The sequence below is a fragment of the Saccostrea cucullata genome, unplaced genomic scaffold, assembly GCF_032062105.1.
Source record: "Saccostrea cucullata isolate Sc308-1 unplaced genomic scaffold, CSIRO_AGI_Scuc_v1 ctg7256, whole genome shotgun sequence".
Lineage (NCBI taxonomy): Eukaryota > Metazoa > Mollusca > Bivalvia > Ostreida > Ostreidae > Saccostrea > Saccostrea cuccullata.
The window spans coordinates 1-18,206 of NW_026928305.1; the positions used below are offsets into that span (position 1 = coordinate 1).

The 18,206-nt window shown below is 32.2% G+C and overlaps 1 protein-coding gene across 2 annotated transcripts; it reads left to right on the forward strand.

Moving 5' to 3' along the window:
- The first annotated feature begins 272 nt into the window (after window positions 1-272).
- LOC134277151 (fibrinogen beta chain-like) lies at window positions 273-17,267 on the forward strand. 2 transcript variants are annotated; one of them, XM_062759436.1, is made up of 7 exons: window positions 273-354; window positions 6,245-6,422; window positions 7,847-7,897; window positions 12,980-13,125; window positions 14,069-14,165; window positions 14,984-15,151; window positions 16,909-17,267. In XM_062759436.1, the coding sequence occupies exons 1-7, from the start codon at window positions 292-294 to the stop codon at window positions 17,169-17,171; spliced, it is 966 nt and encodes a 321-aa protein (XP_062615420.1). In that variant the 5' UTR covers window positions 273-291; the 3' UTR covers window positions 17,172-17,267. The 2 variants fall into 2 exon arrangements, with proteins under 2 accessions (XP_062615420.1, XP_062615421.1); XM_062759437.1 differs by lacking the exon at window positions 14,984-15,151.
- Window positions 17,268-18,206: the final 939 nt, after the last annotated feature.

An 18,206-nucleotide genomic window follows, 5' to 3' on the forward strand; every position in this document is an offset into this window, starting at 1 on the left:
ATGGAGATTTCTGTATTTTTAAAAAACATCCCTTTGTCCATAACTCTTGAAGGGGTAGGGCGGGATTTCATAGTTTACGTATGTAATCCTTATGAGAAGATCTTTCGCACGCACAATCGTGAAAAATAGAATGTTACACACAGATACACTGTGACTGATAAAGATGGGTGGAAAACATACATTATCTTCAAGTAAATCAAGTAAAATTCAATGTAAAAACAGAGAAAATGATAACTTGTACAGACAAACATGTACATTATGCTTTCTTTGTGCAGATTATAGAAAGAAGAAATGGATGTATCCTATCAAGTTTTAAACAGAATTGGTGAGAACCAAGACGATGGATGCGGACTGGTAAGGATGCAAATGAAGCTCTTAACGGTTTTTTACCCCCAAGCCACCAGTTTTTATTTAAATCTAACATTGGGTCTGCACTTTGCTATTTACATGATGCTGGTTTATTTTCCAGCGTTTTCAGAATCAATCCTCATTTATGAAAAATTGTATTTCTCTACAACGACGAAAATAATGATAAATATGTATCGGGGTCGTATCACGTCGACTTGACATGCGCGGATCATAAGATCAAACGATACTCGAAGCGTCGAGTTTAATCTGATGATTCCTGTCTGTCAACGAGACGTGATACGGCTCTTCGGATCAAGTAACCGTTATAATGATAAATTTATTATATACCCCTTTATGACTAGCGAAATATAGCAATGAAATCTTAAGAGATCTTTTCGGTCTAACGGCCTCAAGCGGACAGTTTGGTTCTTGGGTCCAACAAAACGCCTGTTGCCTTCGAACCCTTTCTGAAAGGTGTTTTTTTCAAGTTTCGGAAATGAAACAAGTCAAAGATTGAAAGATCTGGCGAATATTGTTATTGTGACAAAACCACCTTTCTGTTTATCGCCTCTGTTTAACTTTACTTTCATAGCCTGTGGGCTTGGACGCCGTCATGAAGAAATTTCATGTAGTGAATTCTTATTCTGGTTCCTTCCTATCATAAATCTTTCGATGTTTTGCAAAAAGGTTGCTTTCGAGACTCCTCCAGAAATTGAACTTCCTCCCCGAATAAGAATTTGAACAATATGGCCATTAATATTATAGAAAATAGCATATAAAGCTGTTTTTGTGTTTTTGCAATTCCTTGCTTTTTCAGGCCTTTTCTGTTTTCTTCAAGTGCATCTTATTGTAAATTTGTGTTGAACGTTTAAAGCAAAATGGATTCAAGTTTCATAATATGTTTGAATTTCAGACAGACATGGATAAGTACAGTTTTTGATCTTTTTTTACATAATTGTTTATATATTCCTTCACGCTGTCGTTTTCACTCATTTTTTTCAAAATATAGGTGGACATTTGAGTATTAAACTTTTTTTACTATTTAATGTTTCTTTAAACAATGTGAACTACTCCCAAAATGATGCCCATCAAATTCTAAAGTCAATCAAACATAATAAGTATTTTTTTGTTGAATTTTCGCAAATAAACTACTTGTAGTACATTGGTTGTTGTCTACAAGGACGGTTTCCATATTTGATGCCCATTATAACATATTTGTTCATTGAAATCCACCTGCTCATGTGTGTATACAACAGACATTAGATGCATCTCGAGATGCTGTTTAATTTCACTATAGTTTACTGATTCTTTACTATTCATTTTTAAAGTGCCTCGAATAGCCCTTGTTCTCCAGCTTCCCACAAAGAAACTATGTGATGAAAAGTCACATAAACAGTTATCAATTCATCAAAGAATTAATAATGAGAGAAAGTCAAGCTTAACATCATATGATTAATGATGATATTTGCTCTAGAGCCAGGAATGACTACTCTTAAAATTATCATTCAATTTTTAAAAAGTATCTAATTGAAGTTTGAAATTATAATCCTCTTTTCAACAATTTTCATTTCATGCAACAAAATATGTTTTCCAAAATATCTGACGTTTTCCTGGCTTTTTTACGATTTTGATATATTACGTGCAAGGAAAACGTCAGAACCGGCGCCATTACGAAAATTGGGAAATCCCCACCCTACTCCCGGGGGTCATGATTTTAACAGATCTAAATCTACACTATCTGAGGATGATTCCACATGAGTTTCATCTTTCCTGGCCCAGTGGTTCTTGAGAAGAAGGTTTTAAAGATTTTTCCGTTATATTCCTATGTAAAACTTTGATCAGCCATTGTGGCCCCACCCTACCCCCATGGGTCATGATTTGTACAAACTAGAATCTACACTAGCTGAGGATGATTTCACGGATCTAGCTAAGTTATCTTGGATCTCCAGCTATGTAAATTTAACGAATTCCTTATACGGATATAACGAATTACTATTATAGCGAAGTAATTTCATAGGCCCCAGTCACTTCGCTATAACCGAGTTTTACTTATCGTTTTTACGGTTCTTTCATAAAATATACAATCCAATGAAAACATTTAATTAGAATCTCGAGATTTGCCTAGCTTCAGTTCTTGCATTGTAAAATCTTGCGCAAGTCCTGAAATGTAATGTGGAGTGATATTTTCTTTTCATAGATATTTATGGGTACTAGAGTCATTTTGCTGCTGATAAATACTGATTTCGGCGTTTAGTAAGGTTCGCAAGCATCAAAAATAAACTCCGGTTGGAGACGGCGAAATTTCCACTTCTCGCAATAGCACCGGTTCTGACGTTTCACTGACATATCAAATTCCCAAATTAGCCAGGAAAACGTCAGATATTTCAGGATTACAAAATATGATTTAAGGTTCTTTGAAGTCTTGGAAGGATTTTGTAAAAAATGACATTTGTTTCCTTTAAAAGTACGACATATACACGTAACTACCATTTTCGAATTTCCTTTAATCTAGTCTAGGTTACCTATGCTTATTAGTATGAAATATGTGATGTCTTGCTTTGATGTTATACGATTTTTACACTTTGCATTATTTTATATATTATTTGATGTATATAAAGGATCTAAAAACCGTAAAAGTATTGAAAAACACATACAATTTTAACTGAATGTCTGGATGCATATCGTTCTGTACACCATATTAAACTAGTTGATAAAGGATGTATTCGCTTTAACAAAAGAATTGACCTATAGGAGAGAACAATTTCCCGGAAAAAATGACATTTAAAAATCAATCTTTATTTGTTGTTTTCTACCGTATATATGTCTAAATTTTTTTAATTTGTATTTTATACTTAAAAATTATTATTTACAACTTTACAATAAACCTCCAAAGTTGACCGAAACACCATTTTGTTAGTTAAAGCGTTGATTTTTGCATGAATTTTGGCCTTGAAGTCCATCAGGGCAGGCCTGCCCCTAAATAAAATTGTGATATTTTGATAGGTTAAGATGTAAGGAATAATTTAAGATAAGATTTTTTTAGGGGCAACCCTGCCCTGAGGTCGAAATTCACAAAAAACCTATAAAAAAATAAGGAAACCAGATTTTCATAATCTGCTTTAAATTTATGCCTTTCATTATTATAGTCAGACTAGCTCAGTTGATATATGAGCTGACTTTTATACCTTGGATACTCTCTTTTTAAAGTCGGGGGTTCGAATGCACTTGGTACAACACTTATAAAGTTTTTAATTTCGCCTTTTCAAAGACTATTTTAATTTTTTTTTATAGACTTGGATAATTTTTCTTCAAATTCCTTATGCATGCCCATTCTTGATATAAGAAACACTAAAGAGATATCAAATCGTAACAATCCAATGTACAGTTGTCAGTCAGGTGGAACGAACCTTAGTATAAGCACACTTTCTCCGAGGACAAGAATAACTCACTGTGTGTTACTCAATATGGGTATTCTTGGCAGCATTGAGCTGCGATGAATTTCAATTGTATATATTCCTTAGAATTTAATCACATTGATTTTTGCTACAGTAAATGCACTCCCTTGGATTTCATTTAAGCCTTTATAATTTGCACACATTAATGACAAGTTTTTATTATATCCACGGATAAATAGCCAAGACATAAAGAAAGACAAATATCAATTATTACATTTGGAGGTAACAAATCAGAAAATCAATAAAAAGGGTTCCTCTTATCTCTACTCACTGTAATAAAGATTTAGGAAAAACAAATTGTTATATGTATACAGCCTAATGTCATTAATCAGAACGGAAATCGACAAGCTTTTTGTAGAGAATAAAACCAAGCCCGGTCCTATAGGTCAGATGCCTATTTATAATGAAGTGATCCTTTTCAATTAAAAAATGCATATTTGGTGCTTTTATCCACTTTTTCTTGAAATGTATTTAGATACTATAATTTATCTTATAATATAAAATTACAATTTTGATTTTTGGGACATTTTTGCGAACATGTTCAATTAATTCACTGATGATTTTCAGAACCTGAGGATATGGCTACCTTAAGAAATGAATTCTGAAATCTAATTTCCAGGTTTGAGCCATTGTACCTCATTTTAAGACATAATTCTATTCTTTAAAGATCTTTTGTCGATGTATTGTCGTCGTCGACAGTTTGACTCAACAACTCTGCACATATTGTCATCAGGCGGTACACATTGTCACCGGCAACAAAATATGCCGAGAAAAGCCTTATTTCCCCTCATGATTTTTAATTTAGAGTTTGACAGTGCATATATTCGTCTTGTACATATTGTCGTCTGCGACAATGTGAGCTACCTTCACTGCATATACTGTAAACAAACTTTTATTCGCGTGCGAGAAATTTTCGCGAAGTTCGCGAGAGCCTCGTCATCGCGAATATTTCTCGTCGCGAACCGGTTATTATAGTAATTTTGTCTATTAAAAACATGCAAAGAGGCTTGATCGCGAAAATTCATCGTCGCGAATTAGTTTATCACTGGTAACTCGCAAAATAAAGTCGTCGCGAATAAAAGTTGGTTTACAGTATTCTCGTCCATCAGTAAACATTGTCCTCGGCTGAATAATTACACATTTACATACACTTGCATAAACATGTCACTGGCGACATTATGTAACCTATGTTACGGTACATATTTTCGTCGGCGACAATATGTACCAACCCTCACTGCACATATTGTCGACCATAAGTATAAATTGTGGACGCCGTCAATATGTACCTGGACAAACCCTTCTTTCCCTCCTTTAATAGGGACGACAAATTGAACAGTCACCCATTGGCACATTTTGTCGTTTGCGACAATATGTACTGTGAACATTTGCACATTTTGTCGCCGATAGGTTGTGTTGAATATTTAATATTGTTTCAAATTCTCCTTTTCAAGAACTACTGGGTTGGAGGAAATGGTACTTATGTGCACGCTTTATTACATAGTGTACATAAATTTCATGTGTAGGTGCTGGCAAAAAAAGGATTTCAAGTTTCAAGATAACCCTTTGTTCCGAGTATAAGTCTAAATTCGTAGTTCTCAACCGGCAACTGTTGGCGTCTCTGTATGAGTGAAATATTTCTTAGGGAATGTTAAATGAACAAATGGAAAACAAACAAAATACTCAATTTTGTTTAAAACCTTTTTGAGATATAATGGGCAATTTAAGACAATTTTAAGGCTTAGGATAAAAAGCCCTAAACCCGATTATAAAAATGAAAGATGTTTTTCTGATGAATCTGGCACGCGTTTTGATTATGCCCCCCTCTTACCGTATAAACTACTTTAAATATTCAAAATTAATTCGGTATGAGCATTTTAAATAGCAAAATATTGACTTACTTTATGTATTTATTTCTGGATAAGAATATTTAGCTGTGAAAATGCTAAACTTTTACTAGCTTTAGGTTTATGCTCCCCGCCCCTCCCCCACAGGTCCATCGACCATACACTTACCAGGGTGTCACTCATTTGGGGATTGTATCAAGACAATTTGTCTTTATTTACCTCAACACTATGTTTCCTTGGCCCTACACACGCCCCTAAAATGATAAGGTATCATAACTTGATTGACTTGAATTAAAAGGAAAGTGTACATTCGATATTATGTATCTTAATATTAAGAATATTTAACTGATAATTCGCTGGTTAACTGCTCGATTTTAAAACTTTCTTAAATCAATCAATCTATGTAGTTACTTAGTATTTTATATTATTTTGTCACGAAAAAAAATCATGGGATTGGGTAAGTTTTTGTCTTTATCTGTGTATTCGATTTACATACTTATCCATTTTCCAGTTTATGCTTTGACTATGTTTTTTTGAACTGTATTATTATGCATTTATTTTATGTAAATATTCTAATACAGTTTTATGCATTTGAAGATTGGAAAAAACTCAGTACTGGCGAATTCACAGCAGGAAAACAGAGAACAAATAGGTGGAATCCGAAAGAAATATAAAAAGACTTTGCTGGTCACTACGTATACCCTACTATTGGTTCTGTTGGTTGGATTCATTACATTTGCTGTATTATTCGGCACTGAGAAAGACTTTGCTAACGGTAATTTGTTTAGAATCAAGCAATATTATCCTAATCGTATTGAAAAAACAACGTACATATGTAGTTATCAAATTAGCTCTTCACCAAATACATATATTCAAATAGGTAGCGGAAGATCAAATGCATCAAATTAGGCGAAATTAGCGAGGTTCGCTTCTTATCTTATCATAAGATTTTTGCTTTGACCACTATTTAAAAAATTCTACATAGTATTTTAGTTCTTACCATTAATTTGGATAATGCTTATTAAACTATATTCAATCAAGACCCCATGATTAAATTCCATATCAAAAACATTTAGTGACGAACTTTATTTTTGGCGGAAGGAGTGTTTAGGAGAAAAAGATCAATTTTTTCCTCTTTTAAAGTAGTCAATTCTGTTAAGGATTTCTATATTTACATGCAGGCTGCACACAAAACAATTTTGTGCAGGTCCTTAATTATATATTTAATTAACTAATATAAAAGCTATCATCATATTTAGCAAATGTGTCAAATATATCATGAAACTCTTTGAAAAAAGGCTTTAGTTAAGCTTAAAATAAGAATTTATGTAGTAAAATCAAAAAAATAACATCACAGAACAACTTTTATTTCATTTTATAGAAAAGATAGTTTTAACCCTTAGCATAAATTCAGAAAAATATCCATACTTTCAAATGATTTAACTAAGTAATTAAGAATAGAATTTTAATGTGTGAATGTGCAAGGATGTTAATCAAACCTATCCAAAAATTTAAAGTTTCAATAGGTTTTAAATGAATTAAGATTTTTAATTTATTTTCGTGTGAAATGCTATTACAATATATGAGTTGTGATATTATACAGAAAACATTAACTTCAAATCTGTGTTATGCACATTTAAGCCAATAATTCATTTGGATTTGCAATTTTAAAATAAATACTTTAAAAAAATGAAATGTGTGTTAGACGTAATTACAGTAAAAAAGGTCATATATAAAATGCTCGATCCGTATTGCTAGAAGATGCGCACAGATCCCCATTTTTGTTTTGATTTTTTTTTATTAGATTCTAAATATATTCTAAAAATATACGTTATGAAAATAAATCTCAATACTTTTGATAACAGAAATCAGCCTCCTTATAAATATTGTTTGTTTACCCTTTCCCGACTCAGGATTAAAAAATGGACGGTAGGTAGGTGTGAAATTTTTTGTTTGGAAAACTTCAACATCTGTTTTCCGAAATGAATTAAAAATTGTTTCTAACATGGAGGTTATAATGCCTCGGTCGGGAGAAGGCAAACAAATATATATATATTTTAAAAAAAGATGACTTTTGCATTTATTATAAAATATTGATATTAAATGATTTTAAGACAGTAGATCTATTTCTTCCTTCCATGGGGATTTTAACAAAAGGTTATTCCTTTTCCTTCAGATCTATTGTTTAAATTTTTATAGATTTACAAAGACAAGTGGACTGTATAAAGAAAGATTGGAAATGTTTGAATAGTAAGTCATAAACATACAGAAAAGTAAAAGGATCAAATCAAAAGGATCCAATGGTATCATAAATTTTTATATCATTATTTCAAGGTTTTTTTTAATCTTCCATAATATCAATATTCTACTGAAGCATATTGCTGCCAGTTGATTATATGTTTTGCTGTGTCTTACGTACAAGATGAGTCGTTCATTATAAAACATATTTTTAATCATGAAAATGTTATATATATATTAATTTTTTTTAAATATATATATAGTACAAAATACTATGTTTTCATTACGATATTAAATGTGATATGTAAAAAACTAGATACAAAATCCTACTTAGTCAGACGTACGACATAATAGAGGGTTTTGGCAAGCTTGTTCGTGTATATGTACGTGTAAATTACAAGCTAGAATTACATGTTTATATTATTTTTATTGTTAAGCAAATGATATCCCATAAGGTACTTGCAATTGTTTTAAATTCAAAAGTGTTCAGCATAGAATTTTGTTTAAAAAACCTGAATCTTAATATGTATATCTTAGTTTATATAAATATATGCATATATATGCATATTCGAGGGTTGATCCAAAAGTAATGTCACTGTGTCAATATCTTATACTGGTATATTATTAAATATAATATACCAAAAGATGCACAAAAATAAACATATTGGACAAGTAGCAAATTTATCGAAGTTGTGGCATTACTTAAGGAATCACTGTCTAGTTTTGAGAGTATGCCAGGGCATCAACAAAAGAGGGCAACATGGGATAATCTGCATAACGGGCAAAGCCCGTTATGCTAAAATTATCCCATGTTTCCCACTATTGTTGATGTCCCTGGCATACTCTCATAACTAGACAGTAATTCCTCATATTTCCATTTCATTGTGAAATAAAATTGTAGACATAGACATTAAAAATGTAGACTAATAGATTTAAATTACACGAGGACTTCTATGCCAATTTCAATAGCCGTCGCACACTGACGTCAAACAAAAAGGCAGCCGCACGAGATTTACATGCATATTTGACTTCCTTAGCGTCAGATACAGAGACAGATGCGCACGAGATTTGCATGCGTATTAGGCCTCCTTAGCTGCTGACCTATCGACCTGCCTAATTTACATTCCGGTGTAACGACAAAAATGACCCCCTACCCGTAGAAAAAAAAATAATTTTTTGTAGAAAAAATTTTCTTAGGGGACATTATTTTATATGTAAGTCCTATAGAAAATTGACCCCCATTGAAAAATGACCCCCCTTTAAAGTGAAAAGAGCTTCTTTAATAGTCAAATAATAAAATTTCTTTTTAATTTCCCCCTTATAGTGTTTGCTTAAAGAATAATATTCCACTTGTTTTTAGAAACCAAACCATGCAACAATCAGATTCCAATACTCTTTAATAGAAAAAAATAATTTTTTCCTCTTTTCAACTCTTAGCCTGTATAAATTTGGCAAATCCTTTTTCACAATGAAAGAGGAGGAAATTTTTACCCCCCCCCCCAAAAAAAAAAATTACGTTCAATCAAAACAAAAAAAAATAAATAAATGAAAAGCAAAAATATAAATAAAACTCTATACCTTTCAATAATACTGAAAGAGGTTCTAGATAAAATATTGAAATGAAGTTAAGCCTTCACACAAGTTCTATCATATCATAATTCGCCATGATTAAAGCATACTTTAAATGTTGATGGTGGTATACTTGAAAGTACTGTGGCAAAGTAACTGTTAAAAATTCGTAGAAAAGTAGATTATTTTAAGCTTATTTTTAGTCCCTCCTTATAGAAAAATAAAGGTAGGGTAGTTTTTTGTTGTTGCTTTTGTTGATAATCAACTTCCTCCTAAATTAGTAAGGGGGCGGGTGGGTATAACACCTAAAAACATGCTCTGTAAAGCTATGGGCTAGTTTAAAATACACATTCTAATGCCAAAAATATGCATGTAGACATATCCTTTTGATTTAGCACACAGTATTCATTACATTTCTTAATTCTTGTTTTACTCCACCCTTTTACCCAGTTCTGAGTATATTTTTCAGAGAATTTAATACGAAAATCAGAACAAACATTTTCATTTTTGTAACGTCTTCTTTATACTGTATCATAATATGAAAAGTTGATTGAAGACCATTTCTTTTTATGTCCCTGTAATCGAAGATTCGGGGGTATATAATTTTATCGTGTCCGTCTGTATGTCTTTCTGTCTATCTGGCGGTCTGTTTCTCCGCAAAAACTTCAACCTTGACCATAACTTTTCATTTATTGTAGCTATGTCTTTCATATTCAATATGTGTATATTCCTTGTGACAAGACCTTACTTTGGGTACCACCAAATTTGACCTTTTGACCTTTACCTTGGAGTTTGTCCCATTTTACAAAAAAATGTCAAATTTTTAATTTACTTTGGCTACAACTTTTAACTGTAGATACTAGTACTCTCATACTTCACAAATGTAATCTTTGTTACATTGAACCTTTCTTACGAAACCATCAACTTTGACCTTTGGCCTTTGAGTTTGACCTACCTTTCAAACACTTATCCTTAGCCATTAATTTTGAACAAGTGGTGCTAGGGCTTTCTTATTTTTCAGTTGTATTTCTTGTGAGAAGACCCTACTTTGGGTACTATTATATTTATACCCCCCGCTTGAAAAGCGGGAGGGCACATAGTAATCGGTAATTCCGTCCGTCTGTACGTCTGTCCGTCCGTCCGTCTGCTGTCTGTCCGTCCGCATGTTACGCTTTGGGGTACCCATCTCTTATCCGCAACTCCTCTCATACCACTGAATGAAATTTGATGCAACTTTCACAGAATCTTTATTACATATTGCCATTGTGCACCTCCTATTTTACTTTTTGATCCGACACATAGTTTGGGTTTCCCGGCCACAGAAAATCATGGACTTTTTCACCAGTTATAACCATATGGGAGGCGGGGGGTATCATTTAGTGAGCTCATCGCTCACAGTACTTCTAGTTAAATTGCATTTTAAAAAGTTTTATCTTCGCTATGTTGCCATAAAGGGGCAAAGCTGTTTCACAAAAAAAAAAATTATATATAAGAGGAGTTGCGGATAACAGGTGGATACCCCCAAGCGTAACAGACGGACGGACGGACGTCCCGATCACTATATACCCTCCCGCTTTTCAAGCGGAGGATATAATAATATGTTATACTGCTGATTTTTTCTGTCAGTACGATGACTTCCACCATCGAAAAACAATGTTTACCTAACCCTTTAAGGCTCGATAAATCTTTACTCCTTTACATTCTGAATCATCGCATTGACCTTAAGGTTTCGTCAAAGGTCAACATGTCCAATTTTTTTTTACAATAGCCCTAAAACTATGTGAGGTATAAAGTTTTTCATTGATTACCAGATAGAAAGTATCACTTGATAAAAAAATGAACTTGGAAAAAATACTAATTAAGATAAACTCTTCTTAAAAATGCATATATTTTCCAAAAATACACATAATTAATTCCGTGCTCTTGGTGAAAACTATCATTGCAGAAACAAAATATGTTTATCAATGAAGGGCAAGTTGGACTTGGACAGCCTCTGGAAAGTTGTTTTCCCTGTTTAATTTGTCCAAATGTTAAGACTTGAAAGTGAAAGTACATTGCAAATGGCAGATTTTAAAGGGGTCTTGTCTTTATATATACATGTATCATGCTTTCAATAACAGCCTTTCAGAGACTATTCATGTCCAACTTGCCCTTCAATGATAAACATATCTTATTTCTGCAATGTTGGTTTTCACAAAAAGGACAGAATTAAGTAGATGCATTTTCTTTATATGTGCACATTTTCTGATACAAGTTTTCTAAAAAAAAAATATCTTTTAAAAATATTTGTTATCAAGTGATATTTTCTATCTATTAATCAATGATATATTTATAAACATTAAAAGTTTTGACTTTTTACCACAAATAATTTTGAGGCTATGTAAAAATATTTTTTAGACATGTTGACCTTTGACGAATCATTTAAATATAGCTATAATCGTATGTTATGAGATCAACATATCAATTTATTCCAAATCAGCTCAGGTGAGCATTTTGGCCAATATGCTTCTTTATCTATTCTCCTTTTTTTTTGCACCTTAAAAATTTCAGCTTTAATCCACAGGGAGTCATTTTTCTACGGGGGTCATTTTTCTTCACGTGGGTCTTGCAAATTTTTAGGCTGGTATCACTTTTTCTACGGACAATAGAGTCTTTTTTGTACGTCCAATAATGACCAGGGGTCATTTTTCGCTGTCGAAAAATGACCCCCGGTCATTATTCGATGGGGGTCATTATTCTTCTTACACCGGCAGAATTATCAAGAAATAAATTTCCCCAATTTTCAAACAGTTATCACAGAGAAAAAATTAGAAATGGAAATATTTTTGGATCATCCCTCGTACTAGTATTTATTAGAACTAGCTTGAAAAGAGATCAATAACTAAGTTGAAGTTATAATTTGAATCCGTCAGAGCCAGTTTTGAAATTCTAGATGTTGTATATTCTTCACTATATTATATAATGTTTTTCAATTTTAGACATTTTATTGTCTATATCAGTATTTTTAACTTTAGATTTTAGAAAAAAGCACGCTTAAAAAATAAACAGCAGTTAAAGAAATAAAAGCTACAAGTTTGGACTTAAGCGTACTTGACAATCTACACGTAAGTGGATATGTGTTGAAATTCGTCATTTTCAAAAATTGTAATTCTAATTTGTAGTTTACACTTACAAATAACCTTGCCAAACCTCTCTACATGTACATACGACTTACCATGTTATTATGACGACTAACTATGTCATACGTACGACTTAGTATCTCGTAATCGCGACTTAGCTGGTACAACTTAGTACTTTGTTATTACGACTTCGTGTCTTGTTCTTATTAACCACTTACTGTATTTTGTTTATATGACTTAATATTTTGTAACTCGAACAACAAGTCAAAAATATATTTTTTACTGGCAGCAATACGCTTCCGCAATATTCCAAGACTAATTCCAGATGTAATAAACAACACACAATAAATTTTGCTGGAAAAGATCTTGGAAAAATGCCTTTATCAAAGCAAATGGACTTTTTTAGACACACCTGTGGACTGCAGAGACCTCTATGATAAAGGTGTCATAGTGTCTGGTGTTTATATCATTTGTCCATGGAAAAGAGAGGAGACAAACTTACATTGTGTACAAGTCTACTGTGATATGGCTACAGATGGCGGGGGATGGACAGTAAGGATGACTGAGTCAATGATTAATCGTTGTTCAACGTCTTTTTCGAGATTTTGTTCCTTATTTTTCACTCACCAGATGTCGATGAAGGTCTTTAAATTCAACCCTGTACTCAGCACTTCGGCCATTGAAGTGTTATGTTTTGAGAATGCAAACATACAGGTTACAGGTTCAGTGAAGTTTGAACAGAGGATTGTTACCAATACATGTTGTAATGAAATTAATTATTATTTATAAAGCACATTTTACAACAACTCTTTAACTAACATAACTGCCCTAAGTGAAGAAATATTAATATAGAAAGCACAAAGAAATTCACTTTTACATGGATACCCACTTCCCACTAATGTCCAAATAACTGTATCCCACTTCTATTCTCAATGACCGTGTAGTGTAGGGCAGCATTGTGAGAATTCCATCGGCATCGAAAGCAAGTTTTTTGACTTGCCTAGCGGTCTAGCGCGCTGTTCCTGCACTGCTAGGAGACAGATTCCGAAGGTCGAGAGTTCAACTCCGGGTTGGGGCGGCAGTGGGTATCCATGTAAAAGTGAATTTCTTTGTGCTTTATGTATATATATATATATATATATATATATATATATATATATTTCCAACCCATGTTATACCAGTACAACTTGAGTAGCTATTAAATTCAAAGCCACAATTTTTCTATATAATGGATTTAAATTGAGCATTCTTCATACGTAAGGTCGAACGGAGTAATATATTTTGATGAAGGCTAGTTATGTACAATATGAACTAAATCTTTATGACTAAATCTTTTATCTAATTAAATGACGTGTAACAACGAAATTTGAATTATTCAAATAGATCGGTGATGTTTTATTAATTTCAATAGTTATCTAATTTTTTTTTTACCTTTTACATTTATAATCTCTCAATTTGAAGATCAATGTTTTTACATTACAAAATATCTACGAAGGTGATACAAAGAAGACAGTCCGGTGATGTGAGCTTTGAACGAAATTGGGAAGAATATAAGATGGGCTTTGGAGATGTTTCTACAAGCTACTGGATTGGTAAAAAACAATTAAATCAATAATAAATCAGACAGCTACCATGAACAAAAATAGCAATTTATGTTCAAAGAATATAAATACAATTTTGAATGTACAAAAACGCGGACAATATTACTCTTATCATTTGCCAATTTAAGTATCTTTAAACGTTGTACGATTTCAATCTCAATGAAAATTTCGTGTCTTAGAATTGTTGTAATTTAACATAAGCTATCCGGATGCAGAAAACAAAACAAAACAAATATTAAAAAAAAAAAAAAGAAAAAAAAAAAGAAACCTGGCATCCGGATCTTTAATGCATTTAGTGGCTGATTTTTTATCCCAAAAAGACTCTCAGAGAAAAAAGTAAAAAAAAAGTTGTTTAAATCTAGTTTTATCGGTTGAGCGCAGTAAAAGTGTGCCTTTATTCTATGCGCTTCGTTTTTAACTCATTGAAGTATCTTAAATTGTCAGACATACGAGAAAACGAATGTAAAAAAAAACAGATAGAAAACTAGGGTAAAATGCATCACAAACTTTGTTGGCAGAGAAGTCCTTCCCAGAGCGATTTGATCTAATTAAAGATGCATAAAAAAATTATTTGGTCTTATTATAGATGAATAAAAATGCCTTTTTTACAATTGATAAATATAGCACACATTTAAACTTTAAATTTGACGTGGTAGGATGCAAAGAATCGTCAAAGACAGTTTCTTTGAAATTTTGATTACGTTATTCGTACATTTTCACTTATTTTTCATCGTCAATATTATTCATTAAATGATAAAATTCATTGTTTGAAAGTAACAACTTCTCGACCAAAATATTTCATTTTACAGGAAATGACATCATACACCAATTAACAAAAGAAAGAAGTAGTTCTCTGTACATGGAAATTACTCTCTTCAACGAAACAGTCCTATATATAAAATACGAATTTTTCTTTATCACCGATGAAAAGACTGATTATAGACTGAATATTAGTGGAAAAGCAAATGGAACTTTGGGTTTGTAATATATTTCTTCATCTGAAATACAACCACATTTTAATGACAATTTCCAATGTGCATGGTTAATTTCATTTTCTTCGAACAACTTTTTTTTTATTTCGAAAGTTTTGGTTTATGTAACTTGAATAAGAAAACATATTTCGTCACCCGCCACATTTCCATTCGATTGCCATAATCCAAAGCTGAAATGATTTATACTGCTGGACTCTATGTAAACTAAAATAATTTTAGGTTTATTTCACAAAAGAGTTGGAATTTATATAAACAAAAAGTTTCAAAATGATTTATTGTCAATTAAAAAAAACCCACTTCAACTCAGAAAAAAATGTCTTTTTCCTGTTGTTTATAAAGTGAGGCATTTTCCCACTCATATGAATGTTTACATTCTTAAATTTCTTAAACGTTTAAATTACCTTTTCATTTATTTTTAGGCATAAATTCTGTTAGAGTGCATCAAAGTAATCATAAATGTTATTAAGACTAAGATGAGAATTACAAGAAATGCATGTTTTTTAAAATCAGTACTCTGAACGTTCAGAATACGCCACCATTTTATCATAAAATGTTAGGTGAAGTCACAAAATGCTGAATAAGACACTACTCTATGTTGTCGTTGAAGAATGTATTATCAACGGTATGCAATTTTGATCTTTTTTAGATAAATGTGCATGGGTATATATTGGTAGAAAAATCTACATGTTTCAAATGCAACGTAGAGTAGTGTGTACAAGAAAAAAAGTAGTAGAAAAAAAACAATACTAGAGTATTCCATATATTAACTTCACCTAACATTTTTGATTTTAATAAACAACGATTATTCAGAGAATATTATTATTCGTTCTAAATAGGCCATTACTGTTAAATTATGTAGTTAGGAATTGAATAAAAGACATTAAAGGCTGTATGACGACATCGTTTTCATTTCCGAACTTCCGTCGTTGAAAATTGAAAAAAAAATCCAGATTACAATTTGTAACCTCCAAGTTTCCAAGTTTCGCTATCTGTAGGAGGTTCAAATGTAAAAAAAATCCTGTGATAGGTTTGTCTTACATTTTTCTACGTTTTCACATATCCAAGCTGACTTAAAATTAGTGGAACTATGGTTCTCCGGATTGAAATTGTACGGTAATTAATAATTTTGTGTTTGAAGTGTTATTTACTATCAAACCACCATGTCGTTACCCTCACTACCCTGTTTTTCCATCATGATAAATACATCAACATTGAAAACAGCTCATTAATATGATTGGTTTTTTTTAAAGTTATCTATCGAAAAAATTACTAATTATAAGCACACTTTGTAAATAGAGTGACGTGCTTCACCTACTTTTTATGGTGACAACACAGAATAAATGTATGTGTAATTTGCTTTATCAGTGATAATGATTTCTCAGACATGAATCGTGGTTTTCTTACTTTTTCCTGAGTGTATTGAAATAATTATTAAGCAAGCCTAAGAATTAAGAATATAAAATGATTTAACAACTAAACATTATCAATCTTCTTGTATGCATTATAAGAGCTTCTTATGAAAAAGTTATGTATTTTGATACGGTTAACCATCTTACGGCTAGCCGACTAGCAGTTCTGTATTCGATTGCCATCCCTACTAAGTAATATTAAAATATCCCCATTTATTACTCGTTATGTCTTATACTGTTCTACTCCAAACAAATATTTTCGTTTGAAATGAAACTTCTTTTGATATGAAGTGTCGCTATCAATGTCAAAAGTATTGATCATTTCACTTCCAGAAGACAGGATAAGGAATGTTCCACCAACAGACATGATCAATGGGGCAAGATTTAGTACTTATGACAGGGATAACGACCAAGCCAACACGTTGAGTTGTGCTGCTAAACACCAGGGAGGATGGTGGAACAATTATTGCCATGATGTGTACCTTAATGGTCCGTATGGCTCTGCTGAGTGGCCTCAACCTTGGTTTCCACTCTTATCTGATGGATCTAACATTACCAATACAAGAATGATGATCAGGAATGAAAAAAAGTCATAATATAAAGTTTGTCAGCGAGGATTCCCTCAAAAGCACTGTCTATGCATGCGATTTATTCTTAATTGATGTGAATCTTCCAGAATGTTAAAAAGTTCAATTTACTTACGTACTAAGTAAACCATTTTGTGAAAAAAGAATAGAAAACAACTAGACTTCACTTATGATAAATTACGGGGAAACAACAGTCTGTGGTCTATAACAGCATGTTAAATTTTTTTTTAAACCTTCCCAATGGTCATGTCTCTTTTTGATTGTTGGCTTCAACATTTGTAATTGCATTTTCCCCGAAAACGCATTAAAAATGGATTCTATCATTCGTGTTCTATGCATTGTTCTTGTTCTTTGTTATCTCAAATTCTTTTCGTTCTGTATTAGCCCTGTATACATTATTGTGTTTGCTAATTTTTTCTGTATCTAAAACACAGCACGGTCTTAAAATAAATCTGATTCAATTTAGCAAAAGCACGTACAAATAGTAAATGCAGATGTTTTCCTATTATAAATTTTGGAGAAATACCCGGTATTTTCCTTAGAATGTAAAATGTCAAAATTCTCAATCACTTTTTAAAAACTTATTCCACAGAATCTACACGCAATTTCGATTCAAACTAAAAGGAAAATTTGCAATAACGGAAAAAATCCTCTACCGATAATTTTGATCCAAACGAAACGAAAAATTCGCAATAACGGAAAACATCCAATCTCCTCATGCAAAATTCTTCAAGTCCATTTTTTCCGCGTTTTTATTATTTAAAATCCTTCTCGCCGACGACGGCGACACGTCTCTTTCTCTTTGTTTTTAATGTCGCAATTCAATTAGAAAATAAAATCCGTGACACTAACGTCCATCGAGGAATTTTCTGTAAATCCTGTTTTTGTAAATTTAGTTAAACCAGGATTTTAAGACCCCTGAAATATGTTATGATCAATCTCAATCTACAATAGATCACAACAATAGCGGTTACATCCTCCACCTTATCCATAAAGACTGACTATCACTCGATTACGTCTACCCCGTTAAATTGTCATAACTAA